The sequence below is a fragment of the Oncorhynchus gorbuscha genome, linkage group LG04, assembly GCF_021184085.1.
Source record: "Oncorhynchus gorbuscha isolate QuinsamMale2020 ecotype Even-year linkage group LG04, OgorEven_v1.0, whole genome shotgun sequence".
Taxonomy (NCBI): Eukaryota; Metazoa; Chordata; class Actinopteri; order Salmoniformes; family Salmonidae; genus Oncorhynchus; species Oncorhynchus gorbuscha.
The window spans coordinates 44,249,754-44,275,049 of NC_060176.1; the positions used below are offsets into that span (position 1 = coordinate 44,249,754).

A 25,296-nucleotide genomic window follows, 5' to 3' on the forward strand; every position below is an offset into this window, starting at 1 on the left:
TGCCTCGCTTATTTCAATGTTCAAAACAAAAAAAACACAAAAACAACCAACACCAATTATAATTTTTTTGCTTTTTTGAAAATGTCAAATCTTCAAGATTGAACACTTTTGGTAAAAAAGCAAAAAGAGTGATGAAAATACATATTCACATGTAGATTTTTACTGAAAGTGCTATATCTTGGAGGCATTACTTCTGACATGGCCCCATTGTTGGCAACCATATCAACAGTGGACAAATGAACAAAATACTAAAATATGTTTGAGTGAACTATCCCTTTAACTTAGGCTTCCCTGATGAGTGCATCATGGATTTGTTACAACTGTTGTGCTGAGAAATTATGTTCCAGGAAAAGCATTGGTATTCGTAAAGTATTCAGACCCCCTTACCCTTTTCCACATTTTGTTACATTACAGTCTTATTCTAAAATGTATTAAATACATTTTTTCCTCATCAATCTACATACAATACCCCATAACGACAATGTTTGCAAATGTATTACAAATAAAAAAACGGAAATACCTTATTTATTCAGACCCTTTGCTAGGAGACTCGAAATTGAGTTCAGGTGAATCCTGTTCCCATTGATCCTCATTGAGATGTCTCTACAACTTGGAGTCCACCTGTGGTGAATTCAATTGATTGGACATGATTTGGAAAGGCACAAACACCTGTCTATATAAAGGTCCCACAGTTGCCAATGCATGTCAGAGGAAAAATCAAGCCAAGAGGTTGAAGGAATTGTCGGTAGAGCTTCGAGACAGGATTGTGTCTAGGCACAGATCTAGGGAAGGGTACCAAAACATTTTTGCAGCATTGAAGGTCCCCAAGAACACAGTGGCCTCCATCATTCTTAAAATGGAAGAAGTTTGGAACCGGCCGCCCGGCCAAACTGAGCAATCGGGGGAGAAGGGCCTTGTTCAGGGAAGTGATGAGGAGCCCGATGGTCACTCTGACAGAGCTCCAGAGTTCCTCTGTGGAGTGGTAGAGTGGCCAGACGGAAGCCACTCCTCAGTAAAAGGCACATGACAGCCCGCTTGGAGTTTGCCAAAAGGCACCTAAAGGACTCTCAGACCATGAGAAACTAGATTCTCTGGTCTGATGAAAATAAGATTGAATTCTTTGGGCTGAATGGCAAGCATCACGCCTGGAGGAAACCTGGCACCACCCCTACTGTGAAGCATGGTGGTAGCAGCATCATGCCGTGGGGATGTTTTTCAGCGGCAGGGACTGGGAGACTAGTCAGGATCGAGGCAAAGATGAATGGAGCTAAGTACAGAGAGATCGTTGACAAGTCTCTGAATGTCCGTGAGCCTGGACTTGAACCTGATCGAACATCTCTGGAGACCTGAAAATAGCTGAGCAGCGACGCGCCCTATCCAACCTGACAGCACTTGAGAGGATCTGCATAGAAGAATGGGAGAAACCCCCCAAATACAGGCGTGCCAAGCTGGTAGCGTCATACCCAAGAAGACCCAAAGCTGTAATCGCTGCCAAAGGTGCTTCAACAAAGTACTAAGTAAAGCATGCCTGAGCTAATAATATCTTGCAGTTGAGGGAAATTCACATATTTTCCTTTCAATTGCAAAAACTCAGCAATCTCTGACTTCAGGTCCCCCACTCTTTTAATCACCTTCCCCAAACTCAGCCACCTCACGTTTGTGTGGTAGGGGAGATCTGCATGAACCGACTCACTCTTCCAACAGTGAGACAAACTGCCTGTGATTTAAAGATTTTGCTAATGAAGTTTACAACTTTAGTGACTGTCTCCACAACATGACTAATTTTCAGAACACATTAACGGATTATCAATTCCTGATGAATAATGCAACGCAGGAAAAAAATATTCTGATCTGGGTTCAGATCAGCTACTTGATCTTGTATCTTTTTCAAAAGGCCAATGGTTTTTTCCTGTCAAGTTTGGGCACCTATCAGTGGTCACACTGCATAACTTTTCAAAACTCAGTCCCAGCTTTGCCACACACTTATTAACCTCCAATAAATATTTCCCTGTTGTTGTGCTCTTCATTGACTGCACTGAAGCAAGCTCCTCTGTAACTTCAAAGTCTGGGGTTATGCCTCGTAAGAATATCGACTACGCCGATGTGCATCACTGCTCTCATCCAGTGCCAAGGAGAAATAGGTGAAATCCTTTACCATGTCTTTCAACGGTTGTTCCATATTCTCTGCGATGTCCTCAACACGCCATGTCACCTCAACGTGCTCTTTCATGTCGGGGCAGAGTATTGCTGCAGTCAATTAAACATTGTTTAATGAATTCGCCCTCAGCGAATGGCTTGCTATGTTTAGCAATTTTGTGGGACAGTACATAGTTAGCTCTCGCGATTCCGTTGTTTGCTGAATGCAGTTTTGTGAAGTCCTTGCTGCTTCTGTAACTGAGAAAGCAACTCTTTCGATGCACTTGCGCTCTGCTCAGAAGATATACTCCTATATTTCTCTGCATGCTTCGTCTGGAAGTGTCCGGACAAGTTGTAGTCTTTCAAGACCGATGCTCTCTTTGCATAGTAAGCACACAGCTTTCACTGATTCCTCAATAAAGATATATTTCAATGTCCACTCTTGCTGGAACACCCTACGGTCATTGTCTACTTTCCTTTTCTTGCGCAATTTTTTGCGCAATTTGTAGCTAGCTATTTCTAACTGACGTGTCAGACCGTGAAGTCACCGTCCGTCCTTGTGCAGTTATTTTTACATGCTTTCAAAATAAATGTCCCACAAGCGGTGAGAGTTAAATCATTACAAAGGCAAGTATTCATTGGCCTTTTAATTTGAATAACAAATACGTTTTTCAAAACGTTACCATCACAAAATCATTGTGTGATCTGAGCATGATTCCGGGGGCCAGACTTTGTCCAAGCCTGAAGTAAAGGGTCTGAATACTTATGTAAACGTTTTTTTTCTGTTTTAAATGTTTTTTATGAATTTGTAAAATTATCAAAGCAGTTTTTGCTTTGCCATGATGAGGTATTGTGTTTAGATTGATGAGGAAAAAACCTATTTCATCCATTTTACAATCAGGCTGTAACTTGTAACTTTCCGAATGCACTGTATATCATGTTTGAACAAGACATTTACTGTATTTGGATCACCAGGCTTCTCTTGTTCTGTTAACACTGTGAAAGCCTATTTGGCAAACATCTAAGCTTAGTTGGATATCATCGTACCCTAACCCTGTCTCCACAACATGGCTAATTTTCAGAACACATTAACGGATCACCTCCTGATGAATAATGCCACGCAGGAAAAAAATATTCCGATCTGGGTTCAGCTCAGCTACTCTAACCCTGTACTATGATCAATTGACCATAATGATTTTACTTAGTGCAAAACCCATCCTAATAACATGTATCCAACATGTGTATTGATTGTTTAAAAAATAAATATCTAATAAATAAAGTAGTAAAACATCATACAATACATTTGTTTTTAATTAGAATACCACATACTAGTACTTTCAGCAAGCACATTCACAATACACCACGGTCCAGTAACATATGATCAGCTCAGCGGTCTCAAATGGTTAGCAACTACTTGACCTCCCAACACAAACAAAATTAGTTAACGATCCTTGATACTAAGTCAGAGTTCCAGATAGATCAGATTGGGTGGCCGCCTTATTGTATAAAGTTCTTTGGGTATAGTTTGAATAACTTTCCCTCCTGCGTGGGCTCAAATCCATATTTCTCAAGCTGTTCCTTATCAAATGAGCCTTCCTCAAAGTCTTTCTGGATCTGCTGGGCCAGAGCCTCGTAGAACAGACCCTCAGGGGTGACAGCGGGCTCCGTTCCAACCGGGGTGCGGTACGACACATAGGGGTTGAGTCTGAATCCCTCCAAGTCAGGAACCACAAACTGGGGGATCATTGCCTGTATTGGAACAAATTTTCTGCTGGAGGTTAGTACTCCTGTTGGCTGTGCCCCTCTGCCTTTGTAGTGAGTCCTTGAGCCACGTTTGCTGGTGAATTCAGCCATACGATCAGCTCCTCTCACAAGGCCCCGTCGAAGAGCATTCAATACACCCATCGGATCGAAGAGTTTGACTCAAACTGTTGGGCAAATCTGTATGGAGTCACTGAAATGGGTGAGATTACAATGGGTACTTTGGTAGCTAACAACAGTAAACATAGCTAACTCCCTATTTCCTCACTGCTAGGAACCTACCTCTATCAGTTCTTTCACATTAGTTTCAATCAAGTAAAATGAGACTGGGAAAAAGAAACAGATTACAATAAGCATTTGAACTATTGACCATTTGAAACCCCCGTGTGAAAATGTGAGTCAAACTGTTGCAAGATATAGATAACACGTTTTTATTTACAATGATGGTTACCAAAAGGCAAAAACAGCCTCCTGCGGGGACGGAATGAAAATATATTTTATAAAAAATATTGGACAACACTACATAAACTAGTATAGTGTAGATAATCATTGTACCAGTTAAACCGCTGTGAAATATAGTTTCCATAACCAAAAACATTGTTGTTTTAGCTGTTTGAAGCTGGTGTACAAAGGTAAAAGAGCAAAAACAAAACTTAACGGTAGCATAGAAATACTGAACATAGAACAGCTTTACCGCTTCTTAGACTTGTTTTCAAGTAGAATGATTTATCTAAAACTAAAATGTCTATGCAGATTTGACCAGGTCGACCGAAAAGTTACATATAAGCCAATATATAGCATTAACAAACCAGGGTTTACACACAATATTATTGTAAACATGCCACATATTGGTCCTGTGTAGCTCAGTTGGTAGAGCATGGCGCTTGTAACGCCAGGGTAGTGGGTTCGATCCCCGGGACCACCCATACGTAGAATGTATGCACACATGACTGTAAGTCGCTTTGGATAAAAGCGTCTGCTAAATGGCATATATTATATTATTATTATTATTATATTAAACACGTTCCATATTGTAATTGTTGCTACCTGAAGACATATTCATTGCGAAAAACGTATTGAGCATTGTTGGCTACGCATAGCTTTGTTGGTAGCTGTTGTTAGACAGCTAAGGTTATTTAGCTTGATTCTGGACCAATGTGTTTTGCTAGCACTACAGTAGTTCACTAGCTAGCAAAACACATGGGTCAACGACACTTTGACTCTCCGTTTCTAAATAGCTGTACGGTCATTGTGGAAGTAGAAAGCAAGATAATCACTACATGGCGATTCAATATAACTTTAGCGATAATATGTGTCAAATTTATAGCTACACTCACCTTGAACAGCGCCAACAACAAGATAGACACATTCGAAGAGCCCGACTTCAGAATAAAACGTTTTGCGATTGGTTTGATTCAGTCAGTGGTAGCCAATTGTAATTCCAGATACTGGCAGCGAGTCATCGGGGATAGAAAGACATGCATGTGTACATAAAACTTTGACAGTGGAGATAGTGGAACGTTAGGTAATACGAGCCAGTAAGTATATTATTGTAGATAATATTTTCATTTAACCTTGTAGTGCAGTGTAAATAATTTCTGTTTATTTGACTGCATGGCTGCAGACGGGGGTGTCAATGGGCATTGGGCAAGTCAGAATAACGGGACTTTGTCTGTTTGCCTGTCAGCCCATTTAGCTCTATGTGACAGTGATCCAAATCTGGCCATATAAACGTCGACTGCCTGAACCTATGAGCACCAATTTAATAACTGTGATTAAACGTAACTAATTGGAAATGTGTTCGTATTCTTCCATATTTATGTCGTAGATACATTATAGCTATTTAAGGCAAGGGCGACGTTAGTAGAATGTCATACCTGTGCGAATTGGCTGTGTCTCCGTGATGGGTTTGTTTATCAATATAAGGGCACAGTTAGAGGAAAATACCATACATCCAGATCTTGAAATCAAGCCGGCCATGCACCTGCTCAGTATTTAATGATCTAGGCTAGATCAGGCAAATTTGATATACTCAGGATACTAGGCCCTATTTTATTCCTGTCATGAACATTCTGTTTACTGGGGTGTGTATGAACCTATATCTGTGCGAGATGTCTCTAACGCACACATACAGGTTCAGAGTGTGTAGTGTAGTAGCCTAGACTTTCTACTTGTTTGTGGGTGAGTCTATTCAAGTATGCGTGTGCAGTGGCCAGTGGGTGTCTCTGGTTACAGAGTGCAGACCAGGTGCAGACAGACACACTGGCAGTACACTCTGTGACTACAGCCTGTGAGTGATCCAGTGTTCTCATTTGTAATATTTATGTCTTCTCATTTGTGTCTGTTTTGTTAAGGGATGTTTTGGCATATTGGTTTTAGGGTTTCAATAATTCACATAGTGCTCCTTTTGATTAGGCCTATCAGTGTGTGGAATGATTAGGACATAGGCCCTCTGGTTCCATTTCTCAAACCGTGTGAAGAATACTTTATTTTATTTTTTACAGTCTCTTCCACTGTGACTTGGAAAATGCATGTATACTGTTTGTCTTTTTTTTTGGCTAGGAATGGATGACAAGGTGGATGACAAAGATGAGGACAGCTGCAGTATATACCCGGTAATAAAACCAGTTCTAAGTCTCCCACCAATTCAATAGGTCTACTACCCTGTCTATTACACAGTGTCCGATTCCATTTCTCCATCTAGGCTTAACCTTCTTGATGCCTGGTCATGAATAGACATCTGTTGAATGTTGGTTTCCTGCTTGTTTTGTAGAGCCTGGTGCCACTTGGCAGTGAAATTAAGGCCAGGATGCAACATTGGATGGAGGACAGAACAGAGACTGCTATGCCATTGCCATTGGTAGGTAGCTACCCAGCAGTCTCCTCTCCAGCACTGACTCTGTGAACAGTGCTGTTGTGACTGTTCTTAGATCACCATGTCAGCAGCCCACTGAGGCTGCATCCAAAATGGCACTCTATTCCCTGTAGGTCTACTAAGGCTCTGGTCCAAAGCAGTGCATTATATAGGGAATAGGGTGCCATTTGGGATGAACTCCTAGCCAATATATTAGATGTCATTGTGGCTGTGGTTTGGTCCATGCCTAATAATCATCTTCTTTTGCCCTCCCAGTGGACTGGTGTGCTGGTCGTCGCTGTACTGACTGTGTTGGCAGTGTCTCTCATCGGCATGGTTGCGTTTTTATTCTACAGAAGATACAAACAGTACAGTCAGTACTTCCTGCCTCCATTCTCTCATAAATTAAGAACTATTTGATTTATTTGTTTGTATTTATTTAGAATCAGTTGGCGTACCGACCTACCTTTATCTATAAAAGACTCATAATAATAATATATACAGGCAAATATTTCAAACCAATAAAATAGTGAACATTGTTCAAGTTCGTCAAGTTGTAATAAAACAAAGAAAGTAATTTAGCTTTAATAGCCATATAGGCCTATGTGTCATGACAGTATGTGCTGTATGTTTTTTTTTCAGAGGAGCAGCAGCCTCACTATCGCTTCAGGAAAAGAGACAAAGTTATGTTTTATGGCAGAAAGATCATGAGAAAGGTCAGTCCCACACCATCAGGCAATCCCTCGCACATTTTGTATAGCGTGTCTCCCATAATTGTTTTGTGTCATTTTCAATATAAATAGCACATAGAGATACAGTAAATTACCTGTATGTTAGGCTCTACTGTAGCTGCGTCAAGCAGACTGACCAGGTTTCACTGACCACTGGTTAAGCAGACTGACCAGGTTTCACTGATTACTGGTTAAGCAGACTGACCAGGTTTCATTTCACTTAGAATGTGAGCTATCACGAGATCAGGCTGGTTTCACAAGGCAAGCTATACTGAATTGATTTAAATTAAAACATCTCTCCCTGTTTTTACCGTACCAGGTGCAGACCTTGTCCTCTACCTCAACCCCTACCTCTACCTCCGAGTCACAGAAGCAGCGAATCAGGAAGAGAACTAAAGTCCTGTCTATAGCGCGAAAGTGAGTCAGGACTACACTGTATTCCGATGATAACCTCTCTTTTTCTGATGGTGAACAGTTTGTACGAGTTTTGTATGTTTTAAGGATACGTTTAAACGCCACCCTAACACTTTGTGTCCCAGAATACTGCACATTAGGAGGGAGCCCCCCACCCTGGTGGCTAAGGAGCCCCCTCCCTCTTTGCTGGAGGCTGACCTCACAGAGTACGACGTGCAGAACTCTCACCTGCCCTCTGAGGTGCTCTACATGCTTAAGAACGTCAGGTAAGGGAACCGTAAACACCCAGACTAGGGACACTCAAATATGGACCTCCAGTCTAGTTCCACTGATGATTTTGAATTCTTACCCTTTAGTCAGGGACTGATTTAGACCCAGGATACCTGGTGGGTGCAATTAACTACCAGGTAAAAACTAAAACCAGAAGTGTAACTGGACCCGAGGTTCAGATTTGAGTGTCCCTCACCTAGACTGAGTCAATGATGGGTTGTCATGTTGTAAGGCGCTGCATTACCAACAGTTGTTTTAGCAAGCCCTATAAATGATAACCCCTGTGTAATCCATCCCACTATTGTCTGTGTGCTGTGTCCAGGGTCCTGGGCCACTTTGAGAAGCCTCTGTTCCTGGAGCTGTGCCGTCACATGGTGTTTGTGCAGCTCCACGAGATGGAGACACTCTTTCGTCCCGGGGACATCGACGACAGCATCTACGTGGTGCAAGACGGCCGCCTGGAGCTCTGCATACGTGAGAGTGTAAGATCCCTACATGCTATATCTATCTGTTGCTGAAGCAACCTCATCATGAATAGGAAGATTAAGAAGGCCCGCACTCAGATAGAAAGGAAATTGTTTTCCATCTTTGACAAAAGTTTTGCCCAAAAGATCATGAGGGGACATGGTCTCACCCGTTACGCTGCATTTACAACTACTTGTATTATGGACTTGAAGTTTGATAGTCAAATGCAAGTAACATGTATTTTGTTGTTATAGGATGGGACAGATGCGGTGGTAAAGGAGGTGTTTCCAGGAGACAGTGTCCACAGTCTGCTCAGTATCCTGGATGTCATCACTGTACGTTACGCTTTCCGCTCTCATTTACCCTCTGATTCAGCTAGTGCATGTTTATTTATCCACTGCACTCTGATAAGTACCTAAGACACAGGAGGCTGGTGAGGGGCGGACGATTCGTAGTAATGGCTGGAATGGAAACCCATGTGTTTGAGACCATTCCATTCCAGCCATTACAATGAGCCTCTACTCCGATTTAAAGTGAGACCAGCCACCACTTCTCGTCCTCTACCCCCCTATGCATCCTAGGGTCACTCAGCCCCCTACAAGACAGTATCTGCCAGAGCTGCAACCCCTTCTACCATACTGCGTCTTCCAGCTGCTGCCTTCCACTCTGTGTTTGAGAAATACCCAGAGACCCTGGTCCGTGTTATCCAGGTACTGTTACTATCAGTGACATACTGACCTAGGATACATCCCAAATGGCGCACTATTCCCTGTACAGTGCCTATATAAAGTCTAGACCCCCTTGAACTTCTTCTCTTCACATTTTGCTGCCTTAAAATCTTATCTAAAAATGTATTAAATTAGATTTTTTTCTTACAGATCTACACAACCTACTCCACATTTTCAAAGTGTTTTCAAATTAATAAAATAAAATAAAAACTGAAATAGCGTAATTGGATAAATCTCCGCCCCCCTGAGTTAATACTTGGTGGGGAAACCTTAAGCAGCCATTACAGCTGTGAATAATTTGGAATACGATTTGACCAACTTTGCACAACTCTTAGGGAAACATATATCCATTGTTTTTGTCGAAATTGCTGAAGCTCATAATATTTGGTTGGGAATCACTGATGGACAGTAATATTCAAACCTTGTCTCTGATTTTTCTTTAAGCAGATTTAATTCAGGACTGAGACAAAATCACTCAACACCTCTTGGAAAGCCATTCTGGTGTGTATTTTTTGCATTCAAATTTGTGTTATTGTCTCACTGAAAAAAAACTCTATCCCAAAGTTAGGTTTTCAGAAGACTGGGGCAGGTTTTCTCCTTTCATATTTATTTTGATCCTGACAAACTCCCCAGTCCCTGCCCATGACAAGCATACCCATAACATGTTGCTGCCACCACCACACTATTAAATTTAAGCCAAAAAAGGTAATTCATTTGCCATGTTGTCTTGCAGTAGGTTGTATAGATCTGTAGGAAAGAAATCTGTTTTAATCCCTTTTTAGATTGAAAAAGTTCAAGGGGTTGTAGACTTTCTATAAGCACTGTAAAGTGCACAACTTTTGACCAGGGCCCATATAGTTCTGGTCAAAAGTAATGGACTAAAAAGGGAATAGAGTGCCATTTGGGATGTGGTCTGTACCCAGGGAAATCAGCCATTATATAATATCACTCAAATACTGGAGATCACACCTCCTGCCTGGTTTGTAGGCACCTATGACATTATTCTGTAGTTACACAGCTAAACTCAAAAAACTAAACCACTGAGGATTTTGTATTTTCAGACATTTTCAGGGTTCTGCTCTCGTTACTAAAACAGTGGAGTCATTTGTTGCTTTTTTGTTATTGCCCTTTCTAGATCATCATGGTACGCCTGCAGAGAGTCACCTTCCTGGCCCTTCACAACTACCTAGGCCTTACCACCGAGCTCTTCAATGCAGTATGACACACATACACACACACACACACAACTGGGTATTTAATCTTTGAAGGGGATGTATACTCCTGATGGTTCTGTGTGTGTGTTCCATGTGTGTCTTTCAGGAGAGACAGGCGATCCCCCTTGTGGCAGTGCACAGTGTGATAGGCGAAGCCAACCCGAACAGGGGTCGAGACAGACATCAATCTCGATCTGATGAGTCTGGCCATGAGAAGGGGCCCAGCGACACAGGTCAGTTATTATGGGATGGTCATCTCACTGGTAAATGCCAGCATAGAAACCAATGTTAATTCTAGCTTTGGTTTTGCATACGGTTCCAAACATTCCGGTAACATTCCCCCCCCCCGAAAAAACAAATCCCATTTGGAAGATTCCTGGAATCGGAAGGGAATTAACAGGATGTCTGGGAATCCTCCAAGTGGGGTTTCTGGAAAACCTGGCAATTTGGGGAAAGTTACTGGAAATGTGCAACCCTAGTCTGCATTATGTCTGGATTACATTTGGATTATCATATCATGGAGGTTGTTATGTTATGCCACTATGAAGAATGGTGGCTTGCTGGAAAGCAGGACATACTCATGGCATAGCTGTATGGTGTTGTTTCAGAAATTGGAGAGAGGAAGTCCTGTCTTTCAAATAGCAGCCCAACCACTAAAGGAAAAAGTTCTCGCTCCCAGTCCACTCCTCTGGCAGTGTCAAGTAAGCATACATTACCACACACACACACACACACACACACACACACACACACACACACACACACACACACACACACACACACACACACACACACACACACACACACACACACACACACACACACACACACACACACACACACACACACACACACACACACACTGGTCAGACCACATAGTAGTGACCTGTACTGTAAATCTTAAGATATTGTTGAGGAATTGCACTTACAAACAAACAACGTTTTTGCGTAAGTAGTGTTTTGTGAATCCGGCCCTGTACTGTACAAGCCCTGGTCCGTGTGTCTGAATGCTTTTTGTCTCTCTCCTCACACTCTTGAGGTGCCACATCGGCTGACCTCAACATGGCATATCAGCGAGCCAGAATAACAGAAGAAGCAGCTAAAGCAGACACACCACCACCAAGTCCCCAGGTCCCACACAAGGTCTGTGATGCACTGCAGATTTACTAGACACATGTCAGTGTAACAACGTCCATAAGATACATAGTCAGAGACATTCCTAGTTATGTCTCTGACTCTCTCTCTGACTCTTCCTCTCTCAATTCAGTACAATTCAAAGGGCTTTATTGGTATGGGAAAATATGTTTACATTGCCGAAGCAAGTGAAATTGACAATTAAACAAAAGGGAAATGAACAAGGGAAATTAATTAATCAGAAATGAACAGTAAACATTAAACTCACGAAAGTTAAAAATTTCAAACGTTATATTATTGGCTATGTAACAGTGTTGTAACAATAAATAAGGAGATACGTACAGTTAATTTATTTATAGGTCACAAATCTTGCTGCTATGGCGGCACACTGTGGTATATCACATAATAGATATGGGAGTTTATCGATACTGGATTTGTTTTCAAATTCTTTGTGGGTCCGTGTAATCTGAGGGAAATATGTGTGCCTAATCTGGTCATACATTTGACAGGAGGTTAGGAAGTGCAGCTCAGTTTCCACGTCATTTTGTGGGCAGTGGGCACATAGGCAGACTTGGCTCTCAATAGCAAGGCCATACTCACCCCCCTCCCCTTTCTCCCTTTCATTCATCAGTCCATTCTGAAGAAGAGTGTGACCATGGTGCACACTCCCTCTGCTGTGTTTCACTACTCTGAGGCTGGAGGAGGTCAGTCAGGTCACATCCACCACAGCAAGGTCAACGCCATCTTCCAGGCTGCCAAGATGGACCTGCAGCGCCTCATACAACTACAGGTACTGGATGGCTCTCACTGGGTCTCAGTATAAACTAGAACACATCCAACGGGCTGGCCCCGGAGAGCCAATGTATGTGCAGGCTTTTGTTCCAGTCCAGAACTAACACCTGATTCAACTAATCACAGTCCAAATGGAAGACTATTTATTCTTCATCAAAGAGCTGGGCTGGAACAGAAGCTGCACACACACTGCAGGAGTTTGGACATTCCTGACATATTTTCTGACCCTCTTCGTACCTCCCTATCTCTCTCCCGCTTTCTGTCAGGACCCCAGTCTGCTGGAGGGCAGGGTGACTCTGCGTCAGGTCAAAGCTGGCTGTGTGTTGAACAGCCAGGGGGACCAGGTCAGTCAGTCTGTCTGCATGCTGCCTGGTAGTGGTAGACATCGCCTTTAGCCCTGAGGCTAGAGCTCACCTCAGTAAAACATCTGCTTCTTCTCTGTCAGCAGCACGGCCAGAAACGGTCAACGTCATTTGTCATTTTGCGTCATTTTATAAGTGGTTCATTTATGTGTGTCAAAAGGCACTATTCCCTATAGGGTGGACTACTTCTGACCAGGGCTCTAGTCAAAAGTAGTGCACTATTTGGAGAATAGGGTGCCATTTGGGACTCGCCCATTGACATTATGTATAGCTGTATCTCCCTGTGCCGTCTGTTCCCTCTTGTAGGATGCAAGTGTGCAGTTTGTGATTTCGGGGGCGCTCCATGTGTACCAGCGGACGATCGACCGCGAGGAGGACACCCTGCTGTTTCTGACTCACCCAGGGGAGATGGTGGGTCATCTGGCCGTGCTGACTGGTGAACCCCTCATCTTCAGCGTCCGAGCACACAGGGACTGCACCTTCCTGTCTATCTCTAAAGCTGCCTTCTATGAGTATGCCATTTTCCTTGTGTATAGACACAGACACACACACACACACACACTCGACGTCTGATGACAGTATTGTTACTGTAATTCTCATATTTGTCCCAGACCTTGTTGTCCCACACCCTGTTGGTGTGCATGTTTTTGTGCACAGTAGTTGCTGTCTGAATATGTGAATGTGGGTCTATGTAGAATCATGCGCGAAGAGCCAAGGGTGGTGCTGAATGTGGCTCACACCGTGGTGAAGAGGGTGTCAGGCTTCGTCAGGCAGATAGACTTTGCTCTGGACTGGATGGCTGTGGAGGCTGGCCGCACTGTCTACAGGTACCTGCTGAATAGCATAGAAGTACATATAGAACACTAGAATGGACATAGGCATCCTAGCAACATGACAAAAAACCATCCATCTTGGTCAGGGGATTATAGGATCTCTATGCTGAATGGTCTCATATCCTCTATCTCCCTCAAATTCAAACCTGGACCTCGAAACCAGTTCCAATGCTGTAAAAACAGGTTTTATTCCCCTCTAAATAGGGACTGATTTAGACCTGGGACATCAGGTGGATGCAATGAATTATCAGGTAGAACAGAAAACCAGCAGGCTCTGGACCTCGTAGGGTCAGAGTTGAATAGTCTGGTTTATCTGTTTCTCTGTCTAACTGCTGTATCCAACCGTTCCTAGGCAGGGAGACAAGTCGGACAGCACCTTCATCGTCCTCAGTGGCCGCCTGCGCTCTGTCATCGCAAAGGATGATGGGAAGAAGGAGTTGGCCGGAGAGTATGGTCGCGGTGACCTCATAGGGGTGGTGAGTGCTCTATAATCCCATATTCTTTATGGTTGATGTATTTAACTCTAGCCTGGTCCCAGACCTGTTTGTGCTATCATGTCAATTCCTTGTCAACCATTGTCGTGGCTTGACAAAGAGTGACAATGAGTTGGGAAGAGCACAAACAAATCTGGGACCAGGCTAATTTAACTCCAAGAGATGGAACCCTTGATTAACTGTTATTCATAGAACTTGTGTGGTGTCCTCAGGTGGAGGCCCTGACCCACATGAACCGAGCCACTACAGTGCACGCCATCAGGGACTCTGAGCTAGCCAAGCTGCCTGAGGGGGCCCTCAGCTCCATCAAGAGGAGGTATCCACAGGTAGTGACCAGACTCATCCATCTGCTGGGACAGAAGATCCTTGGAAATATGCAGCAGGTCCACGGACCCTTGGCAGGTTAGTGTACACTACCGTTCAAAAGATTGGGGTCACTTGGAAATGTCCTTGTTTTGGAAAGAAAATCACATTTTTTTATCCAGTTTGCACTGTTCTGTGAAGGGAGTAGTACACAGCGTTTGACAAGATCTTCAGTTTCTTGGCAATTTCTCGCATGGAATAGCCTTTATTTCTCCGAACAAAAATAGACTGACGAGTTTCAGAAGAAAGGTCTTTGTTTCTGGCCATTTTGAGCCTCTAATCGAACCCACAAAGCTGATACTCCAGATACTTAACTAGTCTACAGAAGCACAATTTTATCGCTTCTTTAATCAGAACAACAGTTTTCAGCTATGCTAACATAATTGAAAAAGGGTTTTCTAATAATCAATTAGCCTTTAAAAATGATAAACTTGGATTAGCTAACACAACGTGCCATTGGAACACAGGAGTGATGGTTGCTGATAATGGGCCTCTGTATGCCTATGTAGATATTCTATTTAAAAAATCTGGCATTTCCACCTACAATAGTCATTTACAACATCAACAATGTCTACACTGAATTTCGGATCAATTCTATGTTATTTTAATGGACAAAAAATGGACTTTTCTTGTTTCAAAAACAAGGACATTTCGAAGTGACCCAAATCTTTTGAACGGTGGTGTAGATTTAAAACGTATGTGTCAGGGGGATAGTGTCTGTGTGTGTGTGTGTGTGTGTGTGTGTGTGTGTGTGTGTGTGTGTGTGTGTGTGTGTGTGTGTGTGTGTGTGTGTGTGTGTGTGTGTGTGTGTGTGTGTGTGTGTGTGTGTGTGTGTGTGTGTGTGTGTGTGTGTGTGTGTGTTCTTGTATTCTGTCTGTGTCAACCACCCATGGTGTTTCAGCGACGCCTCTGTCCTCCTGCCTCTGTTGTAGCCCGTGGTCTGACGCTACAACCCCCCAGCAGTAAGTGGGATTCAGGGAGCCCGGCCTCTAACCTGTCCACTGTGACCATCCTGCCTGTGTCAGAGGAGGTGCCTCTTACAGCCTTCACACTGGAGCTGCAGCATGCACTCAGTGCCATTGGTACATATCATTACTACTAGTCCTGCTTCACCACTCCCGGAGACACAAACAGATGTCGTTGGACTAAAAAGTGAACTACGACTACTAATCATATAGCTTGCTGGTCTACATTCAGCATGTACTATTTTATTTCTGTTGGACTTTTAGGTCCCACCTTACTCTTGACCAGTGGCATCATCAAACAGCGACTGGGTGCTGCCGCACTGGACAGGTAGGAATGACGTAATCATTTCAGGCATGCACGCTGTTGTCTGCGTTAGCATATTTGTGTCAAGATCAGCTGGTTGTCATAGTCGAAGGAAACATTTTAAAGGATACACACATCTCAACCCTCTCCTCTGTAGTGTGCATGAGTACCGCCTGTCCAGCTGGCTGGGGCAGCAGGAGGACATCCACCGCATCGTTCTCTACCAATCAGACGATACCTTGACCCCCTGGACCCAGCGCTGCATCCGCCAGGCCGACTGCATCATCATAGTGGGACTGGGAGAGGCCGAGCCGACCGTGGGCGAGGTATAACATTTTTAAAATGCACACCAACACCTCTGCCTTATTTCTTGAACCTTTATTTAATCCGGGAAGTCCCATTGAAGTCAGAATACCTCTTTTACAAGGGAGACCTGGCCAACAGGGGCAGCTCAATAAGAAACAACATATAGCTGTAGAACCCTATCTGCCTAATGGGTTTTAGGAAAGTTGAGGGCTTACTTTGTTTTATGCAGTCTCTATGAAGTGGGATAACTGGCCTACTGAGTGTATGTGGGGATTAAGCTTCTTAATTAGCTTCGCTAGGATGAACCCCTATTAGTAAGACAGTTTATTAGGGGTTAAATGATTGAAGTTTAATGAGGAAGAAGAGAAACAAGGCTTGTCTCTTTCAGACTCTGCTGTCTGATTGACATGAAGGACAAATCTCAAATGACACCCAATCCCTTTTCTACAGTGCATTAATTACAGTGTGCCATTTGGGACTCACCCTTAATTTAGGCCTCCTCCACTGTGGGTATGATGCAGTTGTCCCTGTGCTGTGGCCTCTGTCCCCTAGTTGGAGCGGATGCTGGAGGGCAGTGCAGTGCGGGCCCAGAAGCAGCTGATCCTGCTGCACAGGGAGGACGGTCCCCCGCCTCAGGGCACTGTGGAGTGGCTCAACATGAGGAGCTGGATCTCCAGACACCTGCACCTCTCCTGTCCACACAGGGTCTTCTCCAAGAGGAGCCTGCCTAAACTGGTACCCTATATACACACACATACACAGGCACGCACACACGCGCAGGCAGGAACAGAGACAGGCACGCACACACACGCAGCCAGGAAAGCACGCATACATACACATACACCCCCGTCCTGCCCAAATGTGGTATTTCCCAGTAGTAGCCTGTCCATGCTAGTACACACACACCTCAGCCAGAATAGTCATAGCTCCTCTCACTGACTAGACAGTATTCAACCTACTTTTTCAATCTTGGCTTTTGAACTGCAGCTTGGTTCACTCTGCCTCACAGCTCGTATGATGCACGTCTCAGAAGGAAGCCTTTAGATAACATTACTGAGCTTTCCGAAAACAATCTTGACCTAGGCTGCTTCCCAAATGGCACCCTATTTCTTATATAATGTATAGCTCTCTGGTCAAAAGTAGTGCACTAGGGAATAGGGTGCCAATTGAGACGAATCACACATTTGCTGACTCTTCCCCTCTACCTCTGCTCCTGTGGTGCTGTGCTCCTGTGGTCCTGCTGTGGTTGTCCTCAGAGAGAGATGTACCAGCGTGTGTTCCAGAAGCCTCCAGACCGCCACTCTGACTTCAGCCGTCTGGCCAGAGTCCTGACAGGCAACACCATCGCCCTGGTGCTGGGGGGAGGGGGTGCAAGGTGCTGCTAATCTCTTTCCAGACCTCACACTCCAATGTAACATGCTGCACTATCAGTAGTACCTTTTTAGCGGATTAGATCTGGCATCTGCAGTCGTCACATTACGATTTTTACGCAGCAGATTTTTACAACTGCAATTATTCAAACATTCTTTTAGGATTATCGTCCCTGGTTATGGTTTTCCTGTTTTTTTGCCCAATTTTAAATCATTTTCATATTTCTAGTATAGAGAGTGTGTGGCTGTTTTGTGTCCTTGTTCTCTCTGGATGCCTCTTTCCTCTGTCTACCTTGCTATGAGGCCTCTGTCTACCTTGCTATGAGGCCTCTGTCTTTCGATAATGGCTTTTCTGTCTTTCTTTTCTGCTTTCTGTTCTTCTTCCCTTTTGCTCTGGCATGTCCAGGAGCTGGGTCACGGTGGGTATATTCTCTAGTCCCATCAACACTGCTCCCTCTGACTGTCCACTAAAACGCTTCCCCCTCTTATACTCACACACCGACTGTGCTTTATTGTCCAGTGTCATGTTTTGGACTCTGTGTAACCTACCTGTGGTCCGTGTCCCTCCAGGGGTTGCTGTCAGGTTGGCATCCTGCGGGCGCTCAATGAGGCGGGCATCCCTGTGGACATGGTGGGCGGCACCTCCATCGGCTCCCTGATGGGGGCGCTGTACGCTGAGGAGAAGAGCAACAGCCGTATGAGGGTCCGCGCTCGCGAGTGGGCCATGGTGAGAAGATACAGGAAGGCCGAAGCTGGGCTCACTGCATAAGAGGATGTTGTCCTAATTCCAAATGGTACCCTATTCCCCATGTAGTGCACTACTTTTGACCAGGGCACTAGTCAGAAGTAACGCACTAAATAGGGAATAGGGTTTAAGACGTAGCCGTTGTCTTTGGCTCCAGAGAAGTTGATCGTAAGGTATCTCTCCACCTCTCTCCAACACCAGGACATGAGGTCCATCTTCAAGAAGGTGTTCGACCTGACGTACCCGGTGACCTCCATGTTCTCTGGGGCCTCCTTTAACAACAGCGTCAGCGCTGTATTTAAGGGCAAACAGATCGAGGTGAGAGGACAGGGGGTTGTAGTCCACACTCCACTTGACAGGATCCCATTGCGAATAGTGATGGTTTTAATTAGGCCTCAGTGGTCAGTTTAAAAATCCGGATGATTTATTCATCCCTAGATTTGACCCATACTTATGACTGCTGGCTTATGACATCCATTCAACATGACAATACCGGGTCAGCTCATAGTTTATTTTCATCAGCTAAACATTTCTTCTCCCCTCTCTCTCTTTCCCCCGCGTGCTACTCTCCTAGGACCTGTGGATCCCCTACTTCAACATCACCACAGATATCACTGCTTCCTCCATGAGGGTTCATACTGACGGTCTGTCTGGCTTTATTCTCAATGTCGAAAATGGCACCCTATTCCCTATATATATAGTGTACTACTTTTGACCAGGGTTCCGTAGGGCTCAGGTTTAAAACTACTGTACTATATAGGGAAAATGAGGCCATTTGATACGGGTCAAAAGTAGTGCACTATGTAGGGAATACGTTGCCATTTGGGACTTTTGACTCTGTTGAGGTATTGAACCTCAGCATGCCCTCCTCTTGTAGGTTCCCTATGGAGGTATGTGCGTGCCAGCATGTCACTGTCTGGGTACCTGCCACCCCTCTGTGACCCCAAAGACGGACACTTACTCATGGACGGTGGCTACATAAATAACCTACCTGGTCAGTATGTATATGCCATGTCTCAAACAACTATAAAACATGACGTTAAAAGTCAGCATACATGTCTAGTTATACTGTACAAGTTAGAGACATTACCTTGCATGTGATGTACACAGTCGATGCCATGGCTATTGGTCAGTGTTTGTCACTATCTCTCTCTCTCACCTTCACGTTATATATAATATATATATATTTATATTATATAGCTGATGTAGCTCGCTCCATGGGAGCCAAAGTAGTAATAGCCATCGATGTGGGCAGCCAGGACGAGACTAACCTCACCAACTACGGTGACTCACTGTCTGGCTGGTGGCTGCTATGGAAACGCTTCAACCCCCTGGCAAAGAAAGTCCAGGTGAGTCAGGAGGATGTAAAAGAAAATCATGCTCACAACCTAGAATACCTTGTGGTCATTTAGTTCACAATGATTCATATCTGCTGATCACAACGGATCTATCTAGCCTGTTTTAGAATGATCCAACTCCTGTTGACCATATTAATCCTTTTTGGATGCTTTTCCTGGGTCAGCCCTATTGTTGTTGAGGACAACCTGCTTCTCTCCTTTGTTTGCTGAGGCACGGAGGTCTACCTGAACTCAGGTTTGTTTCTGTATTCTTCTAATCCTCTATAAGGTCCTGAACATGGCTGAGATCCAGACCAGGCTTGCGTATGTGTGCTGCGTTCGTCAGCTGGAGTTAGTTAAAGACAGCGAGTACTGCGAGTACATCCGGCCGCCCATTGATCACTACGGCACCTTAGAGTTTGGCAAGTTCGATGAGATCGCCGTGAGTAGCCCTCTTTTTCTCACTGGGTGCGTCCCAAATGATACCCTATATTGTGCACTGCTTTTGACCACAGCCCGTAAAGTAGTGCACTATATAGAGAAAAGGGTGCCATTGGGGACCCAGGACACTGTCTCCATGGCTCTCCATCTGTCTCGTCTCATTATAATCTCACCTAATCCCTGCCCCCTTCTCCCTCTGTCTCTCGCTCTCTCTGTCTCAGGAAGTGGGCTACCAGCACTGTAAGACAGTGTTTGACATGTGGAGTCGTAGTGGGGTTGTGGACAAGATGATGAAAGACAGACATCAAGAGGAATTTCATAACACGAAGAGCGGCAATGTGAGTTAGCTAGTTACACAGACCGGTTCTCAACTGCACCACACCTTGTTCCTATTTCAAATGTTGCAGCAGCTATTCCAATCCCACTTCAGACTTGGTTGCACATCTCATTGGTTCAGGATTTTTTTTTACATGTTTTTTTTTGTGTGTCGTTTTTGACTGATTACTTCCAATACTAGCAGTTATGAAATGGACTGTGGCAATTTCCTCATTTACAGTTGCCAATATATGTTCCTTTAGACAGTTGACTGGCGTGTGTGTGTGTGTGTGTGTGTGTGTGTGTGTGTGTGTGTGTGTGTGTGTGTGTGTGTGTGTGTGTGTGTGTGTGTGTGTGTGTGTGTGTGTGTGTGTGTGTGTGTGTGTGTGTGTGTGTGTGTGTGTGTGTGTGTGTGTGTGTGTGTGTGTGTGTGTGTGTGTGTGTGTGTTTTTTTCAGGTGGTCACGTGTCCCAATGCCTCCTTCACTGACCTGGCAGAGATTGTCTCTCGAATTGAGCCTGTCAAACCAGTCCTGGTGGAAGGTGAGAGGGACGCACACACACACACACACTTCCTGTACCTATTTGGTTCCTGTGTTATTCTCTACACCTTCTCTGTCTTCCTTTCTCCCTAGAGTTATCAGATGAATACCAAACAGACTATGATGAGGAGGCTATAGAGAGTGCTCTCTCTGACTTTGACATGTCTAACCCCAACAGTGGAGCGGAACACACAGAGGGGGAGGAGACTGCAGACACAGTATGTACAAGGTTGAAGTCCAAATGGCCCCCTATTCCCATTTGGGACTCACACATATACCCACTGAAGCAAGATCCAGGATTACCTTTAGGGAAATTATGCTAACTAGTAAATAAACAATATACCAAGGAATCTTCCAGAGATGAAAAATACGAAAGTCAAGAGATCAGTTTTACACAAGCGATGTTGTGTTGTTTGATCTTCTACAGTAGACAGAGACCAGGCTGCTTTAACTACTCACCTCTTTTTTTCTCTCTCTCTCTCTATTTCTACCTTTCTCTCTCTCTATTTCTACCTCTCTCTCTCTCTATTTCTACCTCTCTCTCTCTCTCTCTCTCTCTTTCTACCTCTCTCTCTCTCTCTTTCTCTCTCTCTCTCTCTTTCTACCTCTCTTTCTCCTCTCTCTCTCTCTTTCTACCTCTCTCTCTCTCTCTCTCTCTCTCTCTCTCTCTCTCTCTCTCTCTCTCTCTCTCTTTCTACCTCTCTCTCTCTCTCTTTCTACCTCTCTCTCTCTCTCTTTCTACCTCTCTCTCTCTCTCTTTCTACCTCTCTCTCTCTCTCTTTCTACTTCTCTCTCTCTCTCTCTCTCTTTCTACTTCTCTCTCTCTCTCTCTTTCTACCTCTCTCTCTCTCTCTTTCGACCTCTCTCTCTCTCTCTTTCTACCTCTTTCTCTCTCGCTTTCTACCTCTCTCTCTCTCTTTCTACCTCTCTCTCTCTCTCTCTCTCTTTGTACCTCTCTCTCTCTTTCGACCTCTCTCTCTCTCTTTCTACCTCTCTCTCTCTCTCTTTCTACCTCTCTCTCTCTCTCTTTCTACCTCTCTCTCTCTTTCTACCTCTCTCTCTCTTTCTACCTCTCTCTCTCTCTTTCTACCTCTCTCTCTCTCGTTCTACCCCTCCTCCTCTTTCTACCCCTCCTTCTCTCTCTTTCTTTCTACCTCTCTCTATTTCTATCTCTCTCTCTCTCTTTCTACCTCTCTCTCTCTCTTTCTACCTCGCTCTCTCTCTCTTTCTACTTCTCTCTCTCTCTATTTCTACCTCTCTCTATATATATTTCTACCTCTCTCTCTCTCTTTATACCTCTCTCTCTTTCTACCTCTCTCTCTCTCTCTCTTTCTACCTCTCTCCCTCTCTCTCTTTCTACCTCTCTCTCTCTCTCTTTCTACCTCTCTCTCTCTCTCTCTCTCTCTCTCTCTCTCTCTCTCTCTCTCTCTCTCTCTCTCTCTCTCTCTCTCTTTCTACCTCTCTCTCTCTCTTTCTACCTCTCTCTCTCTCTTTCTACCTCTCTCTCTCTTTCGACCTCTCTCTCTCTCTCTTTCTACCTCTCTCTCTCTTTCGACCTCTCTCTCTCTCTCTCTCTCTCTTTTGACCTCTCTCTCTCTTTCTACCTCTCTCTCTCTTTCGACCTCTCTCTCTCTTTCGACCTCTCTCTCTCTCTCTCTCTTTTGACCTCTCTCTCTCTTTTGACCTCTCTCTCTCTTTCTACCTCTTCTACCTCTCTCTCTCTCTTTCTACCTCTCTCTCTCTACCTCTCTCTCTCTCTTCTTTCTACCTCTCTCTCTCTTTCTACCTCTCTCTTTCTTTCGATCTCTCTCTCTCTCTCTCTCTCTCTCTCTCTCTCTCTCTCTCTCTCTCTCTCTCTCTCTCTCTCTCTATTTCTACCTCTCTCTATATATATTTCTACCTCTCTCTCTCTCTTTCTACCTCTCTCTCTTTCTACCTCTCTCTCTCTCTCTCTTTCTACCTCTCTCTCTCTCTCTCTTTCTACCTCTCTCTCTCTCTCTCTTTCTACCTCTCTCTCTCTCTCTCTCTCTCTCTCTCTCTCTCTCTCTCTCTCTCTCTCTCTCTCTCTCTCTCTCTTTCTACCTCTCTCTCTCTCTTTCTACCTCTCTCTCTCTCTTTCTACCTCTCTCTCTCTCTTTCGACCTCTCTCTCTCTCTCTTTCTACCTCTCTCTCTCTTTCGACCTCTCTCTCTCTCTCTCTCTCTCTTTTGACCTCTCTCTCTCTTTCTACCTCTCTCTCTCTTTCGACCTCTCTCTCTCTTTCGACCTCTCTCTCTCTCTCTCTCTTTTGACCTCTCTCTCTCTTTTGACCTCTCTCTCTCTTTCTACCTCTCTCTCTCTTTCTACCTCTCTCTCTTTCTTTCTACCTCTCTCTCTCTACCTCTCTCTCTCTCTTTCTTTCTACCTCTCTCTCTCTTTCTACCTCTCTCTTTCTTTCGATCTCTCTCTCTCTCTCTCTCTCTCTCTCTCTCTCTCTCTCTCTCTCTCTCTCTCTCTCTCTCTCTCTCTCTCTCTCTCTCTCTCAGGATGAAGAGATTCAGATCAAGGTCCGATGTCACCAAACCGCATGACCACCAAACCATCAGACTGTGCTGATGATGCATACATCCAGTTAGCAGTGGTCCTCAATGCCAGTCTAGACTTTTCAAAATGCACTATTTAAAAAAAAGTATTTTAGCAGATGCTCTGCAGTATGTCCAAACATGAATGAAGGACAAATGTACACTTTGTCCTCTTTGACATCAAAAAGGATTTTCCCAATCAGGGAGCAGAGATTTATAATATATCCCTAATATCGTATCATATACACACCTAGAGGGGAGGTGTGGAATGTACAATGTGAATTGTGAGTTCATGTAGGGGAGCCAAAATAAGCACAAGTCATACAGTTGAAGTCGGAAGTTTACATACACTTAGGTTGGAGTCATTTAAAACTTGTTTTTCAACCACTCCACAAATTTATTGTAAACAAACTATAGTTTTGCCAAGTCAGTTAGGGCATCTACTTTGTGCTTGAAACAATACATTTTTACAACAATCGTGTACAGACAGATTGTTTCACTTATAATTCAAGTATCACAATTCTAGTGGATCAGAAACTGGTGTAACTGAGTCAGGAATGTAGGCCTCCTTGCTCGCACACGCTTTTTCAGTTCTGCCCACAAATGTTCTATGGGATTGAGGTCAGGGCTTTGTGATGGCCACTCCAATACCTTGACTTTGTTGTCCTTAAGCCATTTTGCCACAACTTTGGAAGTTGGGGTCATTGTCCATTTGGAAAACACATTTGCGACCAAGCTTTAACTTCCTGACTGATGTCTTGAGATATTGCTTCAATATATCCACATCATTTTCCATTCCATTGATGCCATCTATTTTGTGAAGTGCACCAGTCCCTCCTGCAGCAAAGCACCCCCACAACATGATGCTGCCACCCACATGCTGCTTTACGGTTGGGATGGTGTTCTTCGGCTTGCAAGCCTCCCCCTTTTTCCTCCAAACATAAAGATGGTCATTATGGCCAAACAGTTCTATTTTTCCGCATGTGCAGTTGCAAACTGTAGTCTGGCTTTTTTTAATTTTTGATGGTGGTTTTGGAGCAGTGGCTTCTTCCTTGCTGAGCGGCCTTTCAGGTTATGTCGATATAGGACTCGTTTCACTGTGGATATAGATACTTTTGTACGTTCATCTCTAGGAGACAGAATGCGTCTCCTTCCTGAGCGATATGACGGCTACGTGGTCCCAATAATACTTGCGTACTATTGTTTGTACAGATGAACGTGGTACCTTCAGGCGTTTGGAAATTGCTCCAAAGGATGAACCAGACTTGTAGAGGTGGACAATTTTTTTCTGAGGTCTTGGCTGATTTCTTTTTATGTCCTAACCACCTTGCCAAAACTATAGTTTGTTAACAAGAAATGTGTGTTGGGGTTGAAAAACAAGTTTTAATGACTCCAACCTAAGTGTATGCAAACTTCCGACTTCAACTGTATTATACCATAATAAACTGGGTCCCATCCTTACAAACTCACCTGCACATACACAGTGAGAGCACTTCTCTAAATGTGCTGCTGTTTGCACAGATCCAACATGCTGTTGATCAAAACCCTATTGTAGCGAATTCGGGGGTAGCCTCTTGGTGTCGGGTTAAGGTCGCTACACGATGTATCATTTCTCAGCCGTTACGTTTAGGTGAGGTTGTATTATGATCAAGGTCATTGCATTTACATTTCATTCAGTATACTGTGGTTGCATCGTGAAACGATATGAACTAAATCCAGATGATCATGGTCACGCAAGCATATCCGTGCATCGTTATACTCCCTTATTTCAGTTGCCATATGTGCCTTTCACATTTCTGGTTTTTACAGAACAGCTCCTTTTGTTTTGACTGACTGATTGATAGTGATTTGATTTGATTG

The 25,296-nt window shown here is 44.1% G+C and overlaps 3 protein-coding genes across 4 annotated transcripts in view; 2 read left to right on the forward strand and 1 right to left on the reverse strand.

Annotated features, from left to right (window-relative positions):
- Positions 1–3,429: 3,429 nt before the first annotated feature.
- Positions 3,430–5,356, reverse strand: LOC124034128 (39S ribosomal protein L41, mitochondrial-like). 2 transcript variants are annotated; one of them, XM_046346883.1, is made up of 2 exons: positions 5,235–5,356; positions 3,430–4,090 (listed from the first exon to the last, which is right to left on the reverse strand). In XM_046346883.1, exon 2 carries the CDS (start codon positions 4,039–4,041, stop codon positions 3,634–3,636), a length of 408 nt encoding a protein of 135 aa, XP_046202839.1. In that variant the 5' UTR covers positions 4,042–4,090; positions 5,235–5,356; the 3' UTR covers positions 3,430–3,633. The 2 variants fall into 2 exon arrangements, with proteins under 2 accessions (XP_046202839.1, XP_046202840.1); XM_046346884.1 differs by lacking the exon at positions 5,235–5,356 and adding an exon at positions 4,180–4,741.
- Positions 5,357–5,359: 3 nt separating this feature from the next.
- LOC124034125 (patatin-like phospholipase domain-containing protein 7) lies at positions 5,360–23,868 on the forward strand. The gene is made up of 35 exons (XM_046346879.1): positions 5,360–5,435; positions 6,460–6,512; positions 6,671–6,757; positions 7,028–7,124; positions 7,394–7,467; positions 7,802–7,899; positions 8,022–8,162; positions 8,489–8,648; positions 8,886–8,966; positions 9,213–9,341; positions 10,495–10,575; positions 10,680–10,806; positions 11,182–11,274; positions 11,613–11,716; positions 12,339–12,497; positions 12,766–12,843; positions 13,168–13,373; positions 13,557–13,688; positions 14,047–14,170; positions 14,401–14,590; positions 15,484–15,633; positions 15,781–15,844; positions 15,978–16,146; positions 16,679–16,861; positions 17,383–17,501; positions 18,067–18,223; positions 18,443–18,559; positions 18,816–18,885; positions 19,119–19,235; positions 19,442–19,590; positions 19,868–20,020; positions 20,241–20,357; positions 20,792–20,876; positions 20,969–21,093; positions 23,401–23,868. The coding sequence occupies exons 2-35, from the start codon at positions 6,462–6,464 to the stop codon at positions 23,443–23,445; spliced, it is 4,032 nt and encodes a 1,343-aa protein (XP_046202835.1). The 5' UTR covers positions 5,360–5,435; positions 6,460–6,461; the 3' UTR covers positions 23,446–23,868.
- Positions 23,869–24,782: 914 nt separating this feature from the next.
- The window catches only part of LOC124033234 (uveal autoantigen with coiled-coil domains and ankyrin repeats protein-like), an 11,281-nt gene continuing 10,767 nt past the window's right edge, over positions 24,783–25,296 (forward strand). Inside the window, exon 1 of the mRNA XM_046345206.1 lies at positions 24,783–25,296. This exon is cut by the window's right edge and continues 1,207 nt beyond it. The gene's annotated coding sequence lies outside the window, so the exon portion shown is untranslated.

Excerpts from the sequence above, each read along its gene's own strand:
- LOC124034128 (XM_046346883.1), bottom strand. The coding sequence starts at position 4,041 with ATGGGTGTATTGAATGCTCTTCGACGGGGCCTTGTGAGAGGAGCTGAT.
- LOC124034125 (XM_046346879.1), top strand. The coding sequence starts at position 6,462 with ATGGATGACAAGGTGGATGACAAAGATGAGGACAGCTGCAGTATATAC. Across the intron at positions 9,342-10,494 it reads CCCTGGTCCGTGTTATCCAG|ATCATCATGGTACGCCTGCA; the intron begins GTACTGTTACTA and ends TGCCCTTTCTAG. Across the intron at positions 19,591-19,867 it reads CCCTGGCAAAGAAAGTCCAG|GTCCTGAACATGGCTGAGAT; the intron begins GTGAGTCAGGAG and ends ATCCTCTATAAG.